This window comes from Diceros bicornis, chromosome 14 (genome assembly GCF_020826845.1).
Source record: "Diceros bicornis minor isolate mBicDic1 chromosome 14, mDicBic1.mat.cur, whole genome shotgun sequence".
NCBI classification, from domain to species: Eukaryota; Metazoa; Chordata; class Mammalia; order Perissodactyla; family Rhinocerotidae; genus Diceros; species Diceros bicornis.
The window spans coordinates 23,750,889-23,774,010 of record NC_080753.1 but is presented as its reverse complement, the minus strand read 5'-3'; the positions used below and the strand labels follow the sequence as shown (position 1 = coordinate 23,774,010).

At 55.2% G+C, this 23,122-nt stretch overlaps 1 protein-coding gene across 3 annotated transcripts; it reads left to right on the top strand.

The window, feature by feature from the left end:
- Positions 1-6,964: 6,964 nt before the first annotated feature.
- On the top strand, positions 6,965-22,789 carry MDFI (MyoD family inhibitor). 3 transcript variants are annotated; one of them, XM_058554407.1, is made up of 5 exons: positions 6,965-7,259; positions 8,803-8,928; positions 15,970-16,152; positions 19,106-19,330; positions 21,944-22,789. In XM_058554407.1, the coding sequence occupies exons 2-5, from the start codon at positions 8,814-8,816 to the stop codon at positions 22,198-22,200; spliced, it is 780 nt and encodes a 259-aa protein (XP_058410390.1). In that variant the 5' UTR covers positions 6,965-7,259; positions 8,803-8,813; the 3' UTR covers positions 22,201-22,789. The 3 variants fall into 3 exon arrangements, with proteins under 3 accessions (XP_058410390.1, XP_058410389.1, XP_058410392.1); XM_058554406.1 differs by lacking the exon at positions 6,965-7,259 and adding an exon at positions 8,536-8,670 and having other exon boundaries at positions 21,944-22,788; XM_058554409.1 differs by lacking the exon at positions 6,965-7,259 and adding an exon at positions 8,537-8,670 and having other exon boundaries at positions 8,803-8,889; positions 21,944-22,786.
- The last annotated feature ends 333 nt before the right edge of the window (positions 22,790-23,122 follow it).

Sequence of the window (23,122 nt, the reverse complement as noted above, 5' to 3'; positions counted from 1 at the left end):
GAAGATATACAGATGGCCAACAGACACATGAAAAGATGTTCAAAATCATTAACTATCAGGGAAATGCAAATCAAAACTACAATGAGATATCACCTGACGCCCGTCAGAATGGCTATAATTAACAAGACAGGAAACAACATGTGTTGGAGAGGATGTGGAGAGAAGGGAACTCTCATACACTGCTGGTGGGAGTGCAAACTGGTGCAGCCACTATGGAAAACAGTATGGAGATTCCTCAAAAAATCAAGGATAGAGCTACCATATGATCCAGCCATCCCACTGCTGGGTATTTATCCAAAGAACTTGAAAACACCAATTTGTAAAGGTACATGCACCCATGTGTTCATTGCAGCGTTATTCGCAATAGCCAAGACTTGGAAGCAACCTAAGTGCCCATCAAGAGACGAATGGATAAAGAAGCTGTGGTATATATACACAATGGAATACTACTCAGCCATAAGAAACGATGAAATCCAGCCATTTGTGACATCATGGATGGACATTGAGGGTATAATGCAAAGCAAAATAAGTCAGAGGGAGAAGGTCAAATACCGCATGATTTCCTTCATTAAGTAGTAGATAATAACAACAATAAACAAACACGTAGGGACAGAGATTGGATTGGTGGTTACCAGAGGGGAAGGGGGGAGGGAGGAGGGTGAAAGGGATAATTCGGTACATGTGTGTGGTGATGAGTTGTAATTAGTATTTTGGTGGTGAACATGATGTAATCTATGCAGAAATAGAAGTACAATGATGTACACCTGAAATTTTTACAATGTTATAAACCAATGTTACTGCAATAAACAAAAAATTAAAAAAATAAATAAATAAAAAGACCAAAAAAAAAGAAATAGGTTCAGTGCAGATTGAGCCATGTTAAAATGAGGTCATTAGGGTGAGCCCTAATCCAGTGTGACTGGTGTCTTTGTAAAAGGGGGAAATTTGGACACAGAAACAGACAGAGACAGAGGGAAGATGATGTGGAGACACAGGGAAAAGACGGCCGTGTGACTGGAGTGACACGTCTACCACCCAAGGGACTCCAAGGATTGCCAGTAAAAAAAGCTAGAAGTAGCAAGGAAGGATTCTCCTCTAGAGCCATCAGAGGGAGCATGGTCCTGCCGACACCTTGATTTCAGACTCCTAGCCTCCAGAACTGTGAAACAATATATTGCTGTTGTTTTAAGCCACCTAGTTTTTGGTACTTTGTCAGTCACCCTAGGAAACTAATATAGGGAGTTATTGCTCAAGAGTTACAGAAGTTCTGTTTGGAGTGATGAAAAAGTTTTGGAAATAGAAAGTGGTGATGGTTGCACAACATTTTGAATGTAATGAATGCCACTGAATTGTACAATTAAAAATAGCTAAAGTGGGAAGGGACTGGCCCCGTGGCATAGTGGTTAAGTTTGTGCGCTCTGCTTCAGTGGCCCAGGGTTCACAGGTTCAGATCCTGGGCATGGACCTACGCACCACTTATGAAGCCATGCTGTGGCAGGCGTCCCACATATAAAGTAGAGGAAGATGGGCACGGATGTTAGCCCAGGGCCAATCTTCTTCAGCAAAAAGAGGAGGATTGGCAACAGATGTTAGCTCAGGGCTAATCTTCCTCACCAAAAAGAAAAAAAATAGTTAAAGTGGGAAATTTTTGTTGTATATATTTTACCACAATTTAAAGAAACTAATGTAATATACCAAAAATCATTTAATTGTACACTTTAAATGGGTAAATTGTGTGACATGTGAATCCTATCTCAATAAAGCTGTTAAAGAATAGTTTGCCTATGGAGAGGCAGAAGACCCAGAATAGCCAACACAATATTGAAAAAGAACAAAGTTGGAGGACCGATACTACCCGACTTCAAGACTTACTATAAAGCTACAGTAATCCAGACAATGTGGTATTGGTGAAAGAATAGACAAATAGATCAGTGGAACAGAGTAGAGAGCCCAGAAATAGAGTCACATAAATATTGTCAACTGATATTTGACAAAGGAGCAAAGATGAGAGTCTTCTCAACAAAGGCAGCTGAAACAAGTGGATGTCCACATGCAAAAAAATGACTCTAGACACAGACCTTACACGATTCACAAAAATTAACTCAAATTGAACCATATACCTAAATGAAAACACAAAACTATAAAACTCCTACAAGATAACATAGGAGAAAACCTAAGTGACCTTGAGTTTGGAAATGACTTTGTAGGCGGGGTGCCTGAAAGAAATCATGGATAAGCTGGACTGCATTAAAATTAAAAACTTCTGCTCTGCAAAAGACACTTTCAAGAGAATGAAAAAGTAAGCCGTAAACTGGGAGAAAATATTTGCAAAAGACGTACCTGATAAAGGACTATTATTCAAAATATACAAAGAACTCTTGAAAATCAACAATAAGAAAACGAACCACCCAATTAATAAAATGGACAAAAGACCTGAACAGGCACCTCCCTGAGGAAGATATACAGATGGCAAACAAGCAAATGAAAAGACACTTCACATCGTATGTCATTAGGGAAATGCAAATTAAAGCAGCCATGAGATACCATCACACATCTGTCACACACCTATACCCAACACCTATCAGAATGGCGAAAATCCAAAACACTGACACCACCACGTGCTGGTGAGGCTGTGGAGCCACACGAACTCTCATGCATTGCTGCGGGAATAGCAAACGGTACAGCTTCTTTGGAAGATAGTTTTGCAGTTTCTTACAAAACTAAACATACTCTTACCATACAACCCAGCCATCACACTCCTTGGTATTTACCCAAATGAGTTGAAAACTTATGTCCACACGAAAACCTGTACACAAATGTTTATAACAGCTTTATTCATAATTGCCAAAACTTGGAAGCAACCACGATGTCCTTCAATAGGAAAATGGATAAATAAACTGGGGTACATCCAGACAATGATATATTATTCAAGACTAAAAGGAAATGAGCTATCAAGCCATGAAAAGACAAGGAGAACACTAAACACATCTTACTAAGTGAAAGGAGCTGATCTGAAAGGTCTACAAACTATGATTCCAACTATATGACATCCTTGAAAAGACAAAACTAGGAGACAGTAAAACAGATCAGTGGCTGCTCCGGGTTAGGGGAGAGGGAGGGATGAATAGGTGGAGCAGAGGATTCTGGGGCAGTGAAACTACTCTGTATGATATTATAGTGGTGGATACATGTCATTACACATTTGTCCAAATCCGTGGAATGTATAAGAGTGAGCCCTAATGTAAACGATGGACTTTGGGTGATACTGAGGTGTCAATGTAGGGTCAATGATTTTAACACATGGAGCACTCTGGTGGGGGATGTTGATAGTGGGGGAGGCTGTGCGGGGTGGGGAGGTATGTGGGAATTCTTTCTGCTCAATTTTGCTGTGAACTTAAAACTGCTCTAAAACATAAAGTCTATTTTTTAAAAAAATCCAAATGCTGGCACTGTCCAGAACATTTTAACGGGTTTATTTATAATAGTTATAAAGTTGAATTACTAAAAAAAAAAAAAAAAAAAAAAGTTGGAGGCCACTGCATGAGGGCATATATACATGATTAACAGCTCAGAGTTAGTGACCTTACTACAGGGATGAAGGGGAAGAGATCATACAGGAGAGCGGAGGATCAGTGATGGCAGGAGCCTCCTCCCTCACGCCCGGGACGTGCCTAAGGGAAGCCTGCGGAGAGCTGTGGGGCTAAAGCAAGTTGCTTAACGGCTCTGTGCTGCGGTTTCCTGATCTGTGAAATGGGGGAAATATTGGTATTTAATATTAATTGATATTTAATATTGTGAATATTAAATCAGTTAATTCACGTGAAGCGCCAGGAACTGTGCCTGTCACATAGTAAGCACTGTGTCAGGATTTGTAAATAGGACTCAGAACAATGGACACGTTGCCCTGGGAAGCTCCTCTTGCTTGCTGCTAGGTGAGCCTGGAGAGGAAACCGTGGGGTGAGAGAGTTAGCATTTACTGAGAGCCAATGATGCTGTACCAGGTGCTCACTTAATTTTCCCCCCAGTTGTGAGGTGGGAACTATCCTTCCAGGTTTACACAGAACTGGAGGTTCAGAGAGTTCAAACGATTTGCCCAAAATCACATAGCGAGGTAGAATGACCGAGCCAGGACGAAGATTGGGTCTCCATGACAACAAACCAAGCCCCGCTCTTTCTACTCTACCCTGCCAAGCTCCTGGTACCCGAATTACCAATGAGACAGAGGAGGGGTGCAGAGGGCCATGTCTCCATCTTCAGCAGCCAGTTTGGAGCTGGGCGACACATTAAGAAGACTATCACAGTTCTCTCCTGTGCTGAAGACTGTGTCAGGGATTGGAACGAGCAATGCACTTGACCTCAGAAAATGTGGCAGGAGTCCCAGCTCCACCCACTACTAGTGTGCGGCCATGGGCAAATCACTTTGCCTCACTGTGCCTCAGTTTCTTCATCTGTAAAATGGGAATAATAACTATCCAGACTGTGTGGGTACTAAAGGAAGCAACAAATCTAGAAATATCTAGCAAGGGGCTGGCATACAGAACATACCCGACTCATGTTTACAGAATGTGACCCCCCCACTGTCACCTCCTATACCAGGAGAGAAGAGAGGGATGGGATCAGGCCCAGGGCCCAGAGCTCCCCTCACCCCATCACATGCCATTTCTCCAGGAGGGAGGAGGCTTAGAGTCCCATCCCCATTCAGTGCCCATCAGGGAGGGAGTTGGGGAGGGGAGCCGGAAGCTCCCCCCGGAAGTTCCCATACACACAGACACACCCCCTTCTACACAGCCCTCTGTGAGGGGTTGCACTACGGTGTCCTGTCCCCCATTCTCCAGGGCATGGCAGAGACCACAGCTGTGGTCCAGCTGTGGAACCCAGCGCAGCCTCCGACTGGCCGCATGCCAGAGACAGGAAGCTGGGAAGAACTGTACGTGCTGGGGAGGAGAGCTGTGCTGCTGGACACCGGGGAGGGGCAGACACCAGAGGCTGGAGCTGGGCCGGGCCCTGTGAGTGCACCGTGTAGAAAGGACTGTCCTGGAAAGCCATGCAGGGTCACTGTCACCTTTCATTGCCTGGAGGGCTCTGGGGGTGGGGTGTGAGAATAAGCCCCTGGAGAAGGTGGGGGAAAAAAGAGCACTAGGTTGGGAGTCTGGAGACCTAGGATTTAGTAAGACTTTGTCACCAGCTCATTGTGTGACTTGCACTAGCCCCTTCCCCTCCCTGGCCTCTTGTTTTCCCGCCTGTGAACCTGGAAGTATTTATTGAGCTCTCTGTGGAGACACAATTCTAGGAAACACACTAGCGGACAAGGCAGAGTCCATTTTCTCCTGGAGCTTTCATGCCACCAACAAACAAGCAAATATATAATAGGAAAAGTAGGGAAATGTCTATGAAGAATCATAAAGTGATGTGAGGGGACAGAGAGTAAGGGGTCTGGGATGGCCTCTCTGAGAAGGTGACATAAGCAGAGGAAACAAGGAAGGGGGCCATGTGAATATCTAGAGGAAGCACATTCTGGGCAAAGGGAAGAGCGAGTGCAAAGGCCCTGAGGCAAGCATATGAGGCAAGTTGAAAAAAACTCAGGAAGCAGCAAGGCTGGAAAGGAATGAGTGAGAGGAGAAGAAGGCCAAGGTAGGTAGTAGTGCCCAGCTAAGGGAGCCCGAAGGCCATTGTAAGGACTTTGCATTTTACTCTGAACTGATCAGTGGGCCCCAGGAAAGCTAGGCCTGGGCTTGAGTGCAGAGCCCACCTGGTGTTTGTGTGTGTGTGTGTGTGTGTGTGTGTGTGTGTGTGTGTAGCATCTTTGACCTCTGCTCACATTTACCCTGGGGTCCTAGCTAGGTCCTTCAGAAAGAGATGGTAATAGGCCAGGGACCAGGGTGAGGTGTCAGGTGTGTAAGGCTAGAGTGAGTGAGGCATTTGGCTCAGGTGCAAAACTTAAGAGGGCATCAAAAAACTCAATAGTTGTGATAACCAATATTTTCCTACCATATATCTAATAATCAAAATTAATATAAAAAAATTCATGATGAACAAAATGCCAACATTTTAAATAAAGCCAGGATCTAACCCTGAACTTGCACCATCCTATCTCACTCACTTCACCCTAATCCCAGCCCTGGTTCCAAGTGAACTTTATTTATAAAAATAGGCAGTTGGCTGGCAGGGCTATAATTCGCTGATTTTGTTTTTTTAAATACTGGATTAAAACGTTACTTATCTTGGTACCCTCCTAAATGTTGCACCCCAGGCGAGTGCCTCACTTCCCTCACACTGGTCCTGGCCCTGGAAAACAATGAGATGATTGGGTTCCATACTGAAGGCCCCAGTAGTCATCCCTCCTGAGGCACAGAGAGGTGCAGGAACTTCCCCAAGGAAACACGTGGATGGTGGAGCTGGGATCTGAACTGGTGTCCCATGCCGAGATTCACCCCCTGCCCATCACACCCTGTCGTGTTCTGTCCTGGAATGTTGATTTTAATGTGTTAATTTTTTTTTTTAACTTTTTATTCGAGTATAGAAGCGCGTGTACCTAAAATATTCAGCTTGCAGAATTTTCACAAACTGAGCACACCTGTATAACCAACATGTGAGATTCAATTTAAAGCATATTTTATATTTCCAACAAACCAGACATATTAGTACTGGGCCAGATTCAGAGGACTATTGAGCTCAAGCAAGCAACTTCAGACAGTAAGACTGGGGTACTGGCCTGATCCAGAGTTTAGGGGCCCTGGAGAGTGGTTGAGAAGCAGGGGGGTGTTGGCGTAGCATGGGAGTCTGTGGTTGGGGAAGGGGTCCTATAGGCAGGAGAGGACAGAGAAAGAAGGTGGGGGCTGCCCTGGAGACAACATCCGTTCCCCTTATCGGCCCCCCGCCCTCCCCCCAACCCTTGGAAGCGGTGAGGCCTAACTCGCGGGCCCAGGTAAGCCGGTAAGAATGCAGCAGTCGCCAAGCCCCAGCGCGGGCGCGTCCCGGTGACTCAGCCCTTGCCAGGAAGGGGGAGTCACCCTGCTCTCCAGGGCTCCCAGACAGCAACTTGATCGGGCCTCGCTCCCTGCGTGCCAGGCCAGGCCCCCGCAGCAGGCAGCCCTGCCCCGGGAGCGGGACCCCCTCCTCCCGGCCCTGGGCCCCCTCTTCCAGCCGCAGCCACCTGGGCTCATCGCGGGGACGCGGCCGCGGGTGGCGAGAGCTTGGTGGGCCCCGTGGAGGCCACGGCGGTCCCGGCCGCGACGGCGCCGCGAGGACCTTCGAGTGCTGTAAGTAGCGACTGCGGGGACTGGAAGAGACCAAGGAGAAGCCCCAAGTCCCTCACGCGGTCCCCCGCGTCCCAGACCTCGCTTCAAGCGCGGGCTGGAACACGAGACTAGGAGAACTGGCCTGGCGCCGCCGCCGCCGCCGCCGCCTCCCTAATTGCTCACTGGCCCTCGTGGTGGCGAGCCCAGACTCGGCTCCCAGGCGGCCCGGGTCAAGTGTGGCCGAGACGCTGTCACCCCAGCGGGTGGCCCCACCTGAGGATCATCCCACCGGCCCGCCCAGCCCCACGGGCGGGCCGCAGGCTCCATGCCCTCCCCTATTCTTGGGGGCCTCGTCCCCGGGTCACGCTGAGGGTACTTGAACCCCCTCGGACTGCCGGGCGGCGCCTCCTTCCCATCTCCACGGCCCTGAGGAGGGACCCAGCGCACAACTCCAGATGTGCCGCCAGGCTGTCCCCGCCTGGAGGGGCCCCGTCTCTCCCCTTGCCCCGCGCGCCCGCAATGTGGAAGGCCTCGGATTCCAGGACGGAGCCAAAGAAGGGCTGAAGTCGGAGAACCTCTCTTTGCCTCCAAAGTTGGTTTTCGGACACAAATTCCCAGGCACAGCTGGTAGGGGCTGTGGGGTCAGGGATGCGCCAGGCTCCTACGGGACACGGGAGGCTAGATGGTCACTAACCGGATTTCCCGGAGGGACAACTTCTGGAGGGATGGGCACCAGGTCGGTGAGCCCCAGACCCCGGCGGAGACCGAGGGGGTGGGCAAAGGCAGCCGGAGGAACTTGATCACTCCCATCTTTGGGACAACGAGATTTGGGGGCCACAATTATTCAGACAATTGGCTCGAGGTGGTTGTGGTCACAGTGATTTCTCTCTCTCGTTTTCTGATTTTCCTCAAACTTCTGCAGAGTTTAGGACAGGCGAAGGAGAATGCGCAGTCCGGTCTGCAGCCCCTCGGGGCGCTGGGCCTGGGGGGGGCGGAGATTTGGGGAGACTGGGGCCCAGCTCTGCAAGCGCAGAGGAAACGCCCGGAGACGGCTTCCTGTGGGGGCTTCGGCCGCGGCGCCCCGCGGACAGACGTGTCCGGCCCAGGCAGCGCCCAGCCGGGCGTGGGGGAAGGGACGTGGTGGGGGGACGACTGGGAAGGCGAGGAGGGGGCGGGGAGAGGGTGGGCCAGGGAAGAGGGGAGGGGAGAGGCGAGCAGGGGAGGAGCGAGGGGCTGGAGGGAGAGAAGGAAGAAGGAAGGGGGCGAGCGGCGCGAGCTGGCGCCGAAATGGGAGAAAGGAGCGAGTGAGAGGGGAGGGGGCGCGGGGCGAGCACCGAAGAGCCGAGCGGCCCCTGGGCTGGGGCGCCCGCGGCGGGCGCGCATGGCAGGCCCCGCGCGGTGATCGGGCGGAAAGTCGCGCGCAGCTTGCACAGTAAGTTAGTCGGGGGCCGCGCTGGGAAGGGGGGAGGCGCGCGTCTGCGGCTGGATCACCCCTGCCAGTCCCCCATTCCCCGCACGCGCAGGGGGAAGGTCGGCCCCGCCCGCTGAGCCCTGTTTTCCACAGGTCCCGAGCCGATGTCCCAGGTGAGTGGCCAGCCCTCCCCTCACTGCGACGCGCCCCATGGAGCCCCCAGCGCAGCTCCGGGCCCAGGTAGGACCGGGATGGAGAGCGAGGCTGGACGAGAGCGGGGTAGGCGGCTCGTGGGGTCGGGGGAGGTGGGGGAGTGTTAATTCTCCCCCTTCCTCCCTGAGACGCGGGGAGGCGGTTCGGGGAGCTCGGGTGGAGGGGGGGCGAGGAGTCTGGGTATCGGGGAACCGGTCCAAGGAGAGCTGAGGGCTGGGGTGATGGGGGCAGGGCCCGAACGGAGGCGGCGGCTGCGCCAAGTTGGCTCCGACTCCCCCTACTCCCAACACCAGACACACACACACCGCAGTGTCTGTCTGTCCGTCTGGGACTTGTGTCCCAGCCGTTTCTGCCCAGTGTGTAAATATTTATGGGGGCCTCAGGCAGGAGTAGGGGGTGTCTGAGTCCTTCTCTCCTTCCCTTCCTCCAACCCAACCAGAGCCTAGCGATTCCCCAAACTTTTGTGGGCCGAGAGCGGCTACAGGACCCGGCCCCTCCTCTCCTTGCCATCTCGTCTCACTTGCCTTCCTCCCCACCCGAGCCTGGCGAGTCCCTGCGGCTCCTACACACACACACACACTCACACACACACACTCACACACACACACACACACACACACACTCACTCCAACCAAGTGCCCACAACCGGAGTGAAATGCCCCTTCCCCAACTCACTGGGTCTGTAACCTCCCTGGAATTCCTGCGGGAGCGTCATGACCTGGGCCCGGTTTGTGACTCCCTGAGGGGTTTGAGGAGGGAGCCCTTGGGCCTGTGGCTCTCAGTCCCTTCTCCTCACTGAGGGTCACAGTGGAACCCAGGGTCAGGGAGAAGTCAGGAACACGTGGATCTGTGCAGGGGCAGGGGTGTGGAGTGCTGGAGTGGAGGCCCAGATTTCAGGACTTCAAAGCCAGCTCTAGGTCAGTGTAATTCTTCTGCTTTTCTCTGACCCACCCCCTTCTCGCTTTCTCCCCCTTCGAGTCTCTGAATCATGAAAGTCTGGTCCTGGACCTCTGACACTGACTCCCTGCGCTGCCTTGGACAAGTTCCGTCCCCTCTCTGGCCTCAGTCTCCACATCCGCCCATCCGGGCTTGTCTGCCTGTTTGGAGGGGCCTGTCTCAGCTCTCCCATCTGCCTGGTGTGGACGCTGACACTCTAGATGCCCAGGGCTGTGGAGGTGGTGGGGAAGGGGTCTCCTAAACCAGAGGGAGGACAAGTGAGACATGTCTGGCCGGGAGCCAGTGCATAAATGAGACTAATGTGGCTGCTGCACATCCCTGCTAACCCTCAGATCCCTCCTCTCTGCCGGGCCCCTGGAGCAGGGACTTGGGGGGAATAAGTTCCTCCAAGAACTGGCTCCTTCAGCTGCAGAGAGAGCTTGAGGCAGGGGGTGGGGAAGGCTCTTTCTCTGTCTGTGAACCTTCTCTCTCCCTCTCCACCTCTCACCCCTCCTCTCTTTCTCCCACTGTCTCCTGCTTTCTTCCTCTGCTTATCCATTTTCTCTGCTCTCTTCTCCACTGCCTCCTTCCAAGATCCTCTCCCCGCCGGTGACCAATTCTGAGCCCCAGCAGGAAGAGGAGGGGGCTAAATGTGCTCAGGGCAGGGGACAAGGGCCAAGGTGGCCACTGGAAGGGTTAAGCCCTGGCTGTAACTTGAGGCCCCCCAGCACCTCTGCGAGCCCCCTCCCCAGCCTGGGCTGGGCCAGACAATGTGGCTTTCATAACAGAGGAGGCCTAGCTCTGTCGCCTTGGGAGAATGAGCTTGCTGCCCAGGAAGCCCAAACCGCAGGAGACCCAGCCAAAACCCCACAGACGCCTAAATCCGAGACCAGAATCCCCCACACTCCCTGCTGAGCACTGACAGAACAGCAAGGCCATAGCGATGCCCCCAGGGGCCCTGCTGGCAGGATAGCCGGGGATCAAGTCAGCCCCTCCCCGAGCCACCCAAGATGCAGTTGGGGTGCAAGGGACTCTGGGCAGCTTTGGTTGGGGCAGGTGGCCAAGCCCCCACCCCCTTGGCTCCACCAGTAGCCTCCCCACCCACCCCTGAGAGCCCCGGGAGCCTGGCTCCCTAAACCACAGCAGATTTCTGCCCAGCACTGGGGCGTCACATTCCTGCTCTTGGTTCTAAATTGAATTTCCTGGGGAATTGGAGCCTTCAGACCTAAAATAAAACCAACTCGACCCAGCCTGACTGGTCAGCTCAGGCCCTCTCCCGTCCTCAGCCTGTTGGCCTGGGACTGTGACCACTGTGTCACACGTGTGCATCAAGGGAGTCCACATCCTCACTTTCTTGGGGTTGGGGCCAGGTGCCACCCCTAATCCTTACTGTCCCATTCTCTCCTTCCACTGACCCGGGGTCATTCCAGACTCCAGAACCAACAGACATTTGCCCAGTGCCCACTAGGGGTGTGGAGATGAATACTGCTACCCCTGCAAGGGAGTGAGCTGGGGAGGGCTGCAGGCTGGTTGAGGAGCCAGGACTTCACTATTAGGTTATAATCAACAGCAGGAGGCACTGGGTGCTAGGTTCTCAGTAAGTGGGCCACTCAGAGGAGGGCCTATTGGCTCCGGGGTCAAGGAAGGCTTTCTAGAGGAGGAGGTGAAACTCGAGCTGGGTCATGAAGGATGCACTGGATTTGGGGAGTGGGAAAGGGGAGGGGTAGCACCTTCTGGTCAAGAGGAATAATGTAAGCATGGGTGGATTGGTCAGAAGGCCCAGAGTGGCCTGGGGCTGTGGAGAGGTCAGTTGCCTGAAACGCAGGATCCTTGTCTCTTGATTAGGTTGGAGATGTAGACTGAGGCCTTGAACACCAAGCCAAGGAGAGACTGGAGTGTGGGGCTCCAGTCACTACTCTCTGAGCAGATCAGGTCCTGGCCCTCTCTCCTGAAGATAGTGGGAGCTCCAAGGGGGCAGCCTGACCCACTGACCCTCAAGACAATGGAAAGGGCCGGACTTGAGGGACCAGGCATTGGAGCTCCAGAACAAGGGCCCTGTGGGCACTTTCTAGGTTTGGAGAGAACCCATCCCACCTGGAAGAGGTCCCTTCTACTCCTTCTCCATCCAGGATCACCCCTCCACTTGGAGGACGGCAGGCAGAGGGAGCCTCCAGGGTCCTTGCTGAGATTGCTAGTCTCTCAGCCTTCCCTCTTGGGCTGACGGATTTAAACATGACTTTTCCACTCCCTTCTGGGCATCTTTCCAGAACTTGGGGCATTGACCAGAACCTTATCCTGTGCTAGGGGTGAGAGTGTGTCGAGGCAAAGGGCTGTCGCCTTTCTATATTTCCCCCTTGTAGATGAGGACCCGTGAAAGGGGAGGTGCAGGCCTGGGGGCTTCTGCTCAGAGACGCCACCAGCACTGATGGCCCCCTGTGCTCCTTAAACAAAGGTGGCCCTCTGGTCAGCTGGAGCAGGTATGCAGCTGGGTGAGCAGATGGCACCTCCGGGGAGGACAGCGCCCCCACCAGGGCCTCCAGCCCCACCCCTGCCCTCCTTGGCAGGCGACTTTATGTAGAACGGGAGTTGCACATCCGCACTGTGGCCCTTGGCCTTTGCTGGCCACCCCTTCCCTCCGGCCCGCCCCACATTTCTACCCTCTTGCATGTCCCTCCGGGAGTCCTCCTCAGAGATATTCTCCCCTGTGTGGGTGGACAGCAGTGTCTCGTGGTCCCAAGAAGGAAAGCTGGGCTCTTTCCGTGTCTCGATGATTGAGCACTGGGACTTCACCTCTGGTCTGGATTCTCTGCTCTGTGTGCTCCTGGTGAGAGCTGTTTCTTGGTCCAGCATCTTGGCATCCGGGCCCTCTGGGCAGGATCTCATTCGCAAATCGGGTCTTCCTGCCACTTCTCGTTCCTTCTCGTCCTGTTTCCATGTCTCCGGGCACTCAGCACAGTTTCCTCTTCTGACCTCAGTGTTGCTCTCTCGGGCATCTGCCAGGTCCCCTCTCCTGCCCCTCCTGGCTCCAGGAGGTCTGTCCCTCTGAGTGTCCAGGTCAAGATGACTGGACTGGATTTTCTTTCCTCCCTAGTTTCTTTCCGAGGTCTGGTGCTCATCCTAGAATGGCAGGTTTTCTGCAGGAAGGGCCTCTTCGGGACTCAGTCTGTGCTCTCTATAATTTTCTGTTCCCACCAGATTCGAGAACGCCAGCCCTGTAGGTGACTATTAGGAGAGAATGCCCAGAGAGTGGCCACACTGGGGGAGGAGGGCAGAGATGGGGACCAATGTCCCTACCCCTTCTTTCTCACCTTCCTCTCTCTCCAACCCTGGGGGCCAGGAAAGCTGCAGTCCTGGTTTCTTCTACTACAGGACCCAGGAGAAAGCCTGGGAAGTGACCACAGGCCCGCCATGCCCCTGCTATCGTTCTAGGCCTACCAAAGGCTGTGGTGTCCCTCGTTCACCCTGTGGTCTTGGTTCCTGCTGCTCTTCTCGAAATGTCCTTTTCTTCTTTGCTGATTGATTATTCAAGACCTAGTGTGGGCATTGCCTTCTCCTGGAAGACCCCTAGACACACACAACACCCCCTGGGATAAGTGCCCGTCCTCTGCACTCTCACAGTTCTTATAGCTTCCCCCACTGTAACTCTTGCCCCTCGGTGTGTGTGACTGCCCCGCACTCCACCCCTGATGGAGAAGTCCTGAGGCGGTGACTTGGTCTTTCTCATTTTGGTCTACCCAGTGCTTGATGTATTGTGAGGTGCATCACGACTGCTTGATACGTGTTGAATCAGACAGCACAGGGAGGGAGGGAGGGAGGGAGGAAGAGAGAAGGAGGGCGGGCAGGTAGGTGGGTTTGTGGATGGAAGTGTTCGCTAATGGCCCCCCACAGGCAGGGCACTGCTAAGCATTTCATTTACTCTTTGAAACCCTGAGGGATATGCATTAGGACCCCCCTTTACACACAAGGTAACCCAAGACCTGGTAACTTGCCCCACCTGGTAACTAGTAAAAACCAGGGCTGGGGTCTTCCAGCATCTCCCTCAGGCCTTTTTTATTACACCACATGGGAGAGTCCACGCTTCCAGTTCAGGGCCCTGGCAAGATGCCTTGGGGCCAAAGGCCAGAGCTGGGCAGGCCCCTCCCTTCCTGGGACCGACGACCCAAGCCCTGAGCCTCCCCCTTTATGCCAGCTTGGACCATGTCCTCAAGAGTCATGTCTGAGCTGCTGTAGACCAGCTCAGCGCTAGATGACACCTTGGATGTCATCTCCACTCGCCTGCTCCCCCCTCTCCCAGCTCTGTGATCTTCCCAAAGCCATTTGACTTCTCTCATTAACCCAGATGGTGAGAGGGGGCTCTCAACAGGCCCAAAGAGTAGATGGGGCTCGAGGGAACTGGCCCCCTGCCTCCCTGGAGCAGCAGCAGGCACCATGAGGGGTCCCCAATACAGAACTCTGGGGCCCTCAGGAGTTGCAGGAGCCCCAGCCCCTCCCTCCTCCCTGCCTCAGCTCCTGTCTCCAGGCAGGGCCTGTGGTTTTCCCTGTGCAGGTGTGAGCATGCCAGCTCTGCCTGTGCTCTCTGTGCCACCCACCTGGGGCCTCCGGGGCCTCTATCCCCCTGGCTAGGGGAGACCAGGGTCTTTGGAACAATGGCTGCTCAGCGGTCTCTGTGGATCAGAGGCCGCAGAGGGATGCTCAGGACCCAGGGAGGCAGCTGAGCCCCTTGATCGTCCCTCCCCCTCAGGATGCTTCCATCCCCCAGACCTGCGAGCTCAACCTTCATTGATCCCTCTAATTATCCTCCTCCTCTCTTACCCCCGCTCATTTGGAGACAACTCAGAGAAGGACCATATGTAAGCCCCTCTGTTCTCTGTGATTGATTCCGCTTCTATTTCCAGGCCTAGTCTGTGTCTCTATCCCTCTGCCCCTCTGGGTGTGTCTCTCCCGATCTCTGTGTGTGGTGTATATGGCTGAGTATGGCCTTTCTCTTCTTCTCCCTCTGTCTCCCTGTGTCCCTCTCCTCTCCCCATGCCCTTTGGTCTCTGCATCTCTGAGTCTCTCATTTCTTTGTCTCCCCTGCTCCCAGCATGGCATGTATGGGGGGTGGGGGCACCTCTTGAGGCCCCTGTCATTCCGACACCACAACGTGGGGTCTGATGACAGACTCAGGCTGCGCCCTGCGCCCTGTAATTGACCGGCCCCGCCTCTGGCCCCAGGACCCCAGCTTCACCTTCCCTGCCCTCTGCTCACTCTCAGGCCTTCCCAGTCCCGGTGCCTGAGGGATGGGAGCTCAGGCCCCCGTCTGCCTCCCTCCTCCATCTCCCTAACCTTCTCCCCTGGGCCTGGGGGCCCTAGTGTGGCCGCTCAGGAGCTGCGGGTTTGAAGGTGGCTCCGTTTCTGTTTCCGCCCACCCTGCGCAGAGGGGCTGAGCCCGTCGCTGTAATTACATGTGGCTGCGGTCCGCCTGGTCCCAGCCCTCATGGGCCATCTCTCTGTCTGTCTTCCTGCTCGTAGCCCCTCTGCCTCAGGCCCAGTCCCTCACCTCACCCTCAGGTTTCTCTGACTCTTTCTCTTGCTATCATCCTCTCTCTCACCCAATTTCTCACTATCTGTCTCCCGCTCGCTTCTTCATCGCCTCTCCTCTGACCCTGTCTTTGTCTTCCTCCCCATCGCTGAGTCTCCCTCCTGCCCCTGGCTGTCTGCCTCTCCATCACTGGGTTTCTGCGGCTGTCTCTTCCCGCGCCCCGTCTCCGTCTCCTGCATTCTGATGCGCTATCTCTTGGCTTCTACCTTTCACTATCCCTTTGATTCTTTCTCTCTCCCTGTCACTCTTGATGCCTGTCCCTATCTCTCCATCGCTGACCGGCTGTCTGTTCTCTCCCAGGCTGTGTTTCTGCCCCTTCTCCCCTCTCCATCTGTACCACGTGTCTCTGGCCCCCTCCGCGGCACCACACACACACGCCTGCACACACGTACACACACACACACTCACATCCTTGCTCACTCACAGGTTGTGGTTTGGGAGCTTTCTATTTTGGAGTCCGGAGCTGTTGCCAGATAGGGTAAGGGCTGGGTCACTGGTACAGAGAGAGAGTGAGGGCTCACGGCGTTCTGAGCTGTGGGGAGGGGACCAGGGCTGGGAAAATAGACCTCAGTCGTCTGCTTTTTCCCCAGCCCAGACCGCATCCCTCCTACCTGGGCTGGAGGTAGTAACAGGATCCACTCACCCTGCGGAGGCAGCGCTAGAGGAGGGCTCCCTGGAGGAGGCGGCACCCTCCATGCCCCAAGGCAACGGTCCTGGGGCCCCCCAGGCCCTGGACAGCACTGACCTCGATGTCCCCACAGAAGCTGTGACACGTGAGTCCTGGGGGACTAGGGTATGGGGGTGGCAACATGTAGGGGTTGCACTGAGGAATCTAATCCAAATGGGCAGGCAAAAATGCAGTGGGTGCCCGTGGGAGCCCAGCACTGGGCCAGGGCCTTGAGATGTGGGTAGGGGAAAGGTGTGTGACACGGTCACTGTCCTTTCTGTCTAGGAGGAAGACCTCCATGTACAAAGTGATTAGTACAAAATGAGTGTGGACAGGATCCAGACAGTATAGCTCAGGACAAGAGAGTGGGAGGTTGTGTGGAGAGAGGTGCCCCTCGTCTCAGAAAGAAGCTGGGGGCCGTGCAGGGAGCGAGAGCCCGGGCAGCCCCATCTTTCAGGGCATCGAGGACAAGAAGGAAGGAGAGACGCCGTCAGTTGCCCTGGGCAGAAAGGAGCAAAATTCAGCTCTGTTCCCAGGCTTGGCTCACCCTCCAAGGAGGTCCTGGGAGGGAGCGAATTCCCCACCCTCCCCCTCAAGAGCAGGGAAGGGGCAGCCAGAATCATTTTGTAGTTACTAATAAAATGTGCACAATCTATAGACATATTTGCACCTTCTGACTTTCTTTCACTGAATGATCTCACGTGCTCTCCAGATCAGCCTGTGGTGAGGCAGTGGGAGAGCCATGGCCAAAACCATTTCACAGATGAGGAAACTGAGGCATAGAGAGCACTCACCCTGGACACAGGCTGAGGAACCCAGGTCCCCGGCCCAACGCTGTCTCCCGTGCCCGCCTGCCCATCTGGCACGGCCGAGCAGGCAGCTGCCTCAGCCAGGGCATCTGGGGCTAAGCTGGACTCCCTGGAAGTCGGGGTTACTGAATCCCACTAGCGCCCTGCCCTCCACCTCCCCCAGACACACCCACCAGCAGGGTTTAGAGAAGAGGTCAGCGCCGTGGCCACGGAGGGGCCTGGGTGGGAGCTGGACAGACACTCCGGTGTCTCTGGGCCTGAGTGTTTGCTCTGTGACTCAGCCGCCATGGCCACGGCCACAGGCGAGCTCTGTCTGCCCGAACCTCCCGGGGCCCTCAGCTCACCACACGCCTGCCCTCTGGTCACTGTGCCCATGTTTAGGCAGCAGGGCAAGGGGCACTGAAGTTGGCCAAGGACCGAGTCCAGTCACCCCCCGTGGGGCCAAGAGGTAGGGGAAGGATGATTCAGGCCTGGCCACTTCCCATGGCCTTACCCCTGTTTACCCAGAGACAGGCACTAGCCAGACCTCGGGGTCTCTCCAGAGCCCTGTCTCCCATCCTCTCCCTGACTCCCCGCCTTATCCTTGCTTCCTTTCTCCCCATCGACATCCCCTCCCCCTCTGCTTCCTAGCTGTGGAAACTTTGGCAAGTCTTATCCTCCCTGGGCCTCAGTCTTCTCATCTGTGAAATAGGGCCAATCATAGTAGACCTATCATGATGTTTAAAGTCACTGCCCATAAAGCTCTTAGCACTGTGTCTGGCACCTAGTAACAGTTCAAAACGTGTACACTGCTAGTTAAGAGAGTGGTGACTGTTGTGACAGTAGCAGCTCATTCCCCAGTCCCTTGTCTCCCAACCTCTCCCCCCACCTTGCCCCTCTGGCCTCTGAGCCCCAGCATTTAGCCTCCAGGCTGGTCCAACCTCTGACACTTACTGGCTGTGTGACCTTAGACAAGTTACTATACTTCTCTGGGTCTCAGTTTTCTCATCTGTAAAAGGAGGATACTGCCCCATAGAGACATGAGAGGATTCAGTGAGAGAATAATTAGCTTGCCAAGTGCTTAGAACAGTGGCTGACATGCAGTAAGTGTGCAGTGATGGGACCATTGCTGGAAGGCCCAGCCCCCTCAGTCAAGGGAAGCAGTGAGGCCACCTTCCCCTCTCCTCAGCCTCCAGGGACCCCCAGATGTCTCCTTCCACCACAACTCAAACACAGAGCCCCGGCCTGGGGGGAGTTGGGGATCCAGACCCCAGTGCCTAAGTGATGGAAGGGTCCCACATTTGCATATTTACAGAGGTCCTCAGGCCAGAGGGTCCTGCCCAGGAGTCAGGGGCCCCGAGCAGCTGAGGGGTCCCAGAGCTCTTGGTGACCCCTTCTCAGTCCCCTCTCCCAACACACACACACCTGCCCTCATCTCTTGAGAACAGAACCGTGCCATCCAGGTGAGCACACCTCAGTGAGGCGAAGAAAGGAACTGGGTGTTTTGGGGGGGATCTCCAGGGCCAGCTTCCCTGCACCCCACTGATAAGGCTGAAATCTGGTCCCTCAGCCTGGGATGGAGCCTTGGGGGTTCCTGGCCTTGAGGGTCTCCCTGCTGGCCTCCCTCTTCCCTTCTTCTCTCCGTTCTCACGCAGACCCAAGGACCCCTCAGCAAACTCCTCTGCCAGCCACCCCACGGAGGCCAGACAGGGCAGGGAGCTGAGCCGGAAGGAGCAGGAGATAGAGGGGCTCCTGTGAGGAGCCCCTGGATTCCAGGGCCGGGGCGTTCATCTCCAAACAGATGTTTCCAATAAATCACCCAGCACACGAAGGGCAAAAACAGCTGGGGCCTTGGCAGGGACCGAGGCGAACCTTAACTGCTTCGCTGCTGTCTTCCCACTCCAGCCGAACCATCCCTGTCCCTCCACCCGCTACCGCACCTCCCTTGCCAAAGTCCCAGGACCCCAAGGCAGGAGAGTAGATTTCGTGTGGGGTAAGAAGGTGGCATCCAGGGCTCTGAGCCCCTCCCCTGCCCCTCTGTCGTTTCTGGAATGAGCGCTGGCCTGGGGGTCAGGAGCTGCTATTCCATGGTGTGCCCCTGGGCAAGTCAGTTGTGCTCTCTGGGCCTCAGTTTCTCCACGTGCAGAATACAAGCCCAGCAGCGTGACCTGTGGTGTCTCTGGGAATGAAGCAGGCAGGGTTAGCACAGCGCTCTGGCAGCTGTGCGGCCCCCGTGCTTTCCCCCATCACCCTTTCTCGTCATCTCTCTAGGCCAGCCTCAGGGGAGCCCCTTGAGCTGCACCCCACTAGTGGCAAATGGCTCTGGCCATCCCTCGGAGCTGGGCAGCGCCAGGCGGGCGGGGAACGGTGCCCTGGGTGGCCCCAAGGCCCACCGGAAGTTGCAGACGCACCCGTCTCTCGCCAGCCAGGGCAGCAAGAAGAGTAAGACCAGCAGCAAATCGGCGGCCTCCCAGATCCCTCTCCAGGCACAGGAAGGTGAGCACCCCCGCCCCGCTCCCTGGGAGAGGCCTCCAGAGCCGGGGCCTCAAAGCACGAGGCAGGGACCACATCTCTGCCAGGTTGCTGGTGAGAAGTACAGAGTCGCGGCCTCACACCAGGCGCACCAGATCTGAACCTCTGGGTGGGGCCCGGGAGTCTGGGTTTTGACAAGCCCTCTGGTGCAAGACTCTCAAATCAGAGAACCTTGCAAAGTACACCTGTTGGGTACGGTGAGGCATGTCTACGTTCTCAAGGCCAACCCCTTCCCATCTCTGCTCTCCCCGAGTCGCTGTAACAAGGAATGGAGCCATCTGGGCTAAGCCAGCTTAAACCACCCCATTTCTGGACACAGAAATTTTCCTCAAGGAGTGGACCATCTGTTTAGTGAGAGCAGAACACTTAGCAGAATAAAATGATGCACCATCAGATGCTTAATTGGAGGTGGGGCGGGGGCTGCAAGGTGCAGTGGGAGGGCGGAGGACCCAGATACACCAGCCATTGTTCCTCCAACACAAAGGTCCTTGGCAGGGCCACCCTGGGAGCCCCACTATGCGTCAGTACAGCATGAGTGACAGCTGCCTGTAGCTCAGCGGTGCCCCAGAATTTTTAAGTGATTCCTGTCCATGTTAGGGGACTCTGGCCTGGTGCTCTGCAAACAGGATTCAGTGTACACATTTGCACATATCATGTTCATAAACCTTCCCACCCACGGAGCAGATTCTGCCCAACAGTCTTATTTATGAAGGGGGTGTTCATTCACTGAAAGTGTCCGGGGCATCTGCTCTGAGCCACGCCCTAAGCTGTGTGCTGGATACCCAGTCCATGGCCTCGTGAAGCTCTCATGAGAGAGGCACAAACAGCTCATCAAGATATGGTGTGATTTTAAATACAGTGATAAAGCCACAGGCAGGGGATTATGTGAACACTGGGGGACAGCCATACCAGTGCAGAAAGCTGGGGAGGGGAGGTGGGAAGGCTCTGGAGGTGTCTGAGCAAGCCTTAAAGGACAAGTAGGAGGATTTAGCCAGGGGAGCATTAGCACAGGGGTGAAAATGGCTGGTGTGGCTAGATTATGAAGTTCAAGGTGAAGAATGGTGGGAAGTGAGACTCCAGGCAGGCAGGGGCTCTGGGGACAGGGACCGCCTTGTAAACCTTGCCATGGACCTAGACTTTATCTGGAGGGCCATAGGGAGCCAATGAAGGGTTTTAAACATGGTAGTGACCTCATCAAATTTGCATTTGAAGAGAACTCCTTTATCCAGTTTGCAGATGGATTGCAGGGGTTCCAGCCCTACAAGACCCCAGTCCCTCCACACAGGAATGGGGTGGGGAGTCAGACCCTCCCTGGCAGTGTGAGTCTCCCACAGGACCAGGCCGTGTGCCAGGGGCCCACCTGGACAGAGGAACTGGACACTCTGCCCCATGCCTGGCCCCTGGGAGGGGTGCCAGCTCAGCATCCTGGAAGCACCCTGAGCGGTTCAGAGCATGGGCTCCAGAGCCAGCCTGCCTGGGTCCCCAGCTGCACCGCTTACCAGCTGGGTGCCCAAAGGCAGGCTCATGGGTTAACTCACTTACTATTTATTTACTCAGCACCCACAAGTGCCAGGCACTGTCCTGGGGACTTGTACTATATCAGTGACCAAAACAGACAGAGACGCCCGCCTTGGAGAGCTTACATCTTAGGAGGAGGAGAAAACTCTGTTGTTGGTGGAAAGTGATCAGTCCTCCGGGGAAAGCAGACCAGGGCAAGGGGGTGGGGTGCTGGGGTGGGCGGGCAGGGTGCAGTATTAAAGAGGGTTCTTGTGGAAGGAAGGCCTCACGAGAGGGGACATTTGGACAAAGAAGGAGGGGAGGGAGGGAGCCCAGCGTGTATCTGGGACAGGAGACTTCTGGGTGGGAAGCAGTGCCTAGGTGGCCAGGAGGCCAGTGTGGCCGCAGCAGAGTGAACCAGGGGGACAGAGTGGGAGAGGGGACAAGATCACATGAGGGCCACTGGGAGCACTTCGGCTTTTACTCCCAGGGAGGTAGAGGCCATTGGAGGGTTCTGAGCACAGGAGGGATGGAATCCACTGAAGCTTTTCAAGAATCCCTGTGGCCGCCGTGTGGGGAGTGGATACAGGAAGGCTGTTGCTGTTGCCCCAGCGAGAGATGAGCAGAGTAGTAGGATTCTGGGTATATTCTGAAGTGACTCCTCTGTCCTCAGTTTCTTCATCTGTAGAGTGGGGCTGACAGTAACGCCACGTCATAGAGTTGTTGCCAGTTTAAATGAGTTTAATTCACACCCAGCACTAGAGCAGGGCCTGGAACACGCTGTCACTCCGTGTGTTTCGTAAATAAAAGACGGAGAGCAGTTAAGAGCAGGGAGTCAGGATCAGGACTGCCTGGGCTCGAAGCTCCGCTCTGCAGCTTACGAGGTAGGCGTGTGCAACTCTGTGCCTTTGGGGTCATCACCTGTAAGGTGGGGATCCTCACAGTCCCCGCCTCGTGGAGCTGCCAGAGGGTTGCCTGAGCCTAATTCCTGCCGAGCACTGAGGGCTCAGTGAACCCCCCGTACCTGCTGGGCTGGGTCCCCTGCCCCCAGCTGTCTCACCTGGCTCTCTCCACCTGCAGACTGCTGCGTCCACTGCATCCTGTCCTGCCTCTTCTGCGAGTTCCTGACTCTGTGCAACATCGTCCTGGACTGCGCCACGTGCGGCTCCTGCAGCTCCGAGGACTCGTGCCTCTGCTGCTGCTGCTGCGGCTCTGGCGAGTGTGCCGACTGCGACCTGCCCTGCGACCTGGACTGCGGCATCCTGGACGCCTGCTGCGAGTCGGCCGACTGCCTGGAGATCTGCATGGAGTGCTGTGGGCTCTGCTTCTCCTCCTGACCGGCAGGGCGGCCCCAGGCTGTCGCACAAAGCTTGATCACCCCTTCCCCTGGTCTTCTCCCACCCTCCCAGGGCCCTCTCAGAACCCCAGCCCGTGAGAAGGGGGCGCTCGGGGGCACCTCAGTCACGGGAGCTGGGCCCGCTGCAGAGAGCCGGTCCTCCTCCCTGGTTACCAGGGCCACGTGGCACCGAGGACCTGGCGGCGAGGGCTGGGGTGGGGGCCGCTCCTGGGCCAGCTGCCAGGGCTGCAGAACACTGTGAAAGTTGGAGGGGGCGTGCAGGAACGTGGAGAGGCAGGGATGCCGGAGCTGTGCGCTTCTCTACCTCCCGCTGCTCCTGGCTCCCGCCGCCCCTGATCCGCAGGCTTAGAGGACAGCAAAATGTGAAAAGAGACCCCCACCCCGCCCTCAGCCAAGCCCCTCCCTGTCTCCTTTCCTGGCCTCTTGTGGGGGCCTGACCTATACAGTGACCCCAGAGGGTGCTGGGCTTGGGCCTAGGGCAGGGCAGGAGGGGGAACGGTATGGAAAAGACTGGAAGGGGAGAGGGAGGGAATGGAGGGAGGGTCTGATCTATTTGTTGCTGTAAATAAAGATATTTGTCCATCTCAGATTTCCTCAGAACTCATGAGTAATGTCCATGGACCATGACTCCCAGAAGCAAACACTTCCCACAAACTCCTTACAAGGCACCCCAATGGATGAGGCTTCCCAGCCCTCTGGGGTCCCTTCCCTAGGGAAGAGGGGTCCTGACTCCCCACCATTATTTCCTTCTTCCTGCCAAAGGGAAGGGAAAGCCAGAGAGAGAAGAGTTAACCTTGGCATAGAATTAATTAACAACAGATGTGTTCGGGTTCTGATTAATTAATCTCCTGCTGACTCGGGCTTCTCCAGGCCCTCCCCACCATGGCTCCAAGGCAGAGGGT

Bases quoted from the DNA above. Each gene is read 5' to 3' on its own strand.
- MDFI (XM_058554407.1), top strand. From the start codon at position 8,814: ATGTCCCAGGTGAGTGGCCAGCCCTCCCCTCACTGCGACGCGCCCCAT. The intron at 8,929-15,969 runs GTAGGCGGCTCG...CTTTTTCCCCAG, and splicing joins CGAGGCTGGACGAGAGCGGG to CCCAGACCGCATCCCTCCTA. The intron at 19,331-21,943 runs GTGAGCACCCCC...CTCCACCTGCAG, and splicing joins CCCTCTCCAGGCACAGGAAG to ACTGCTGCGTCCACTGCATC.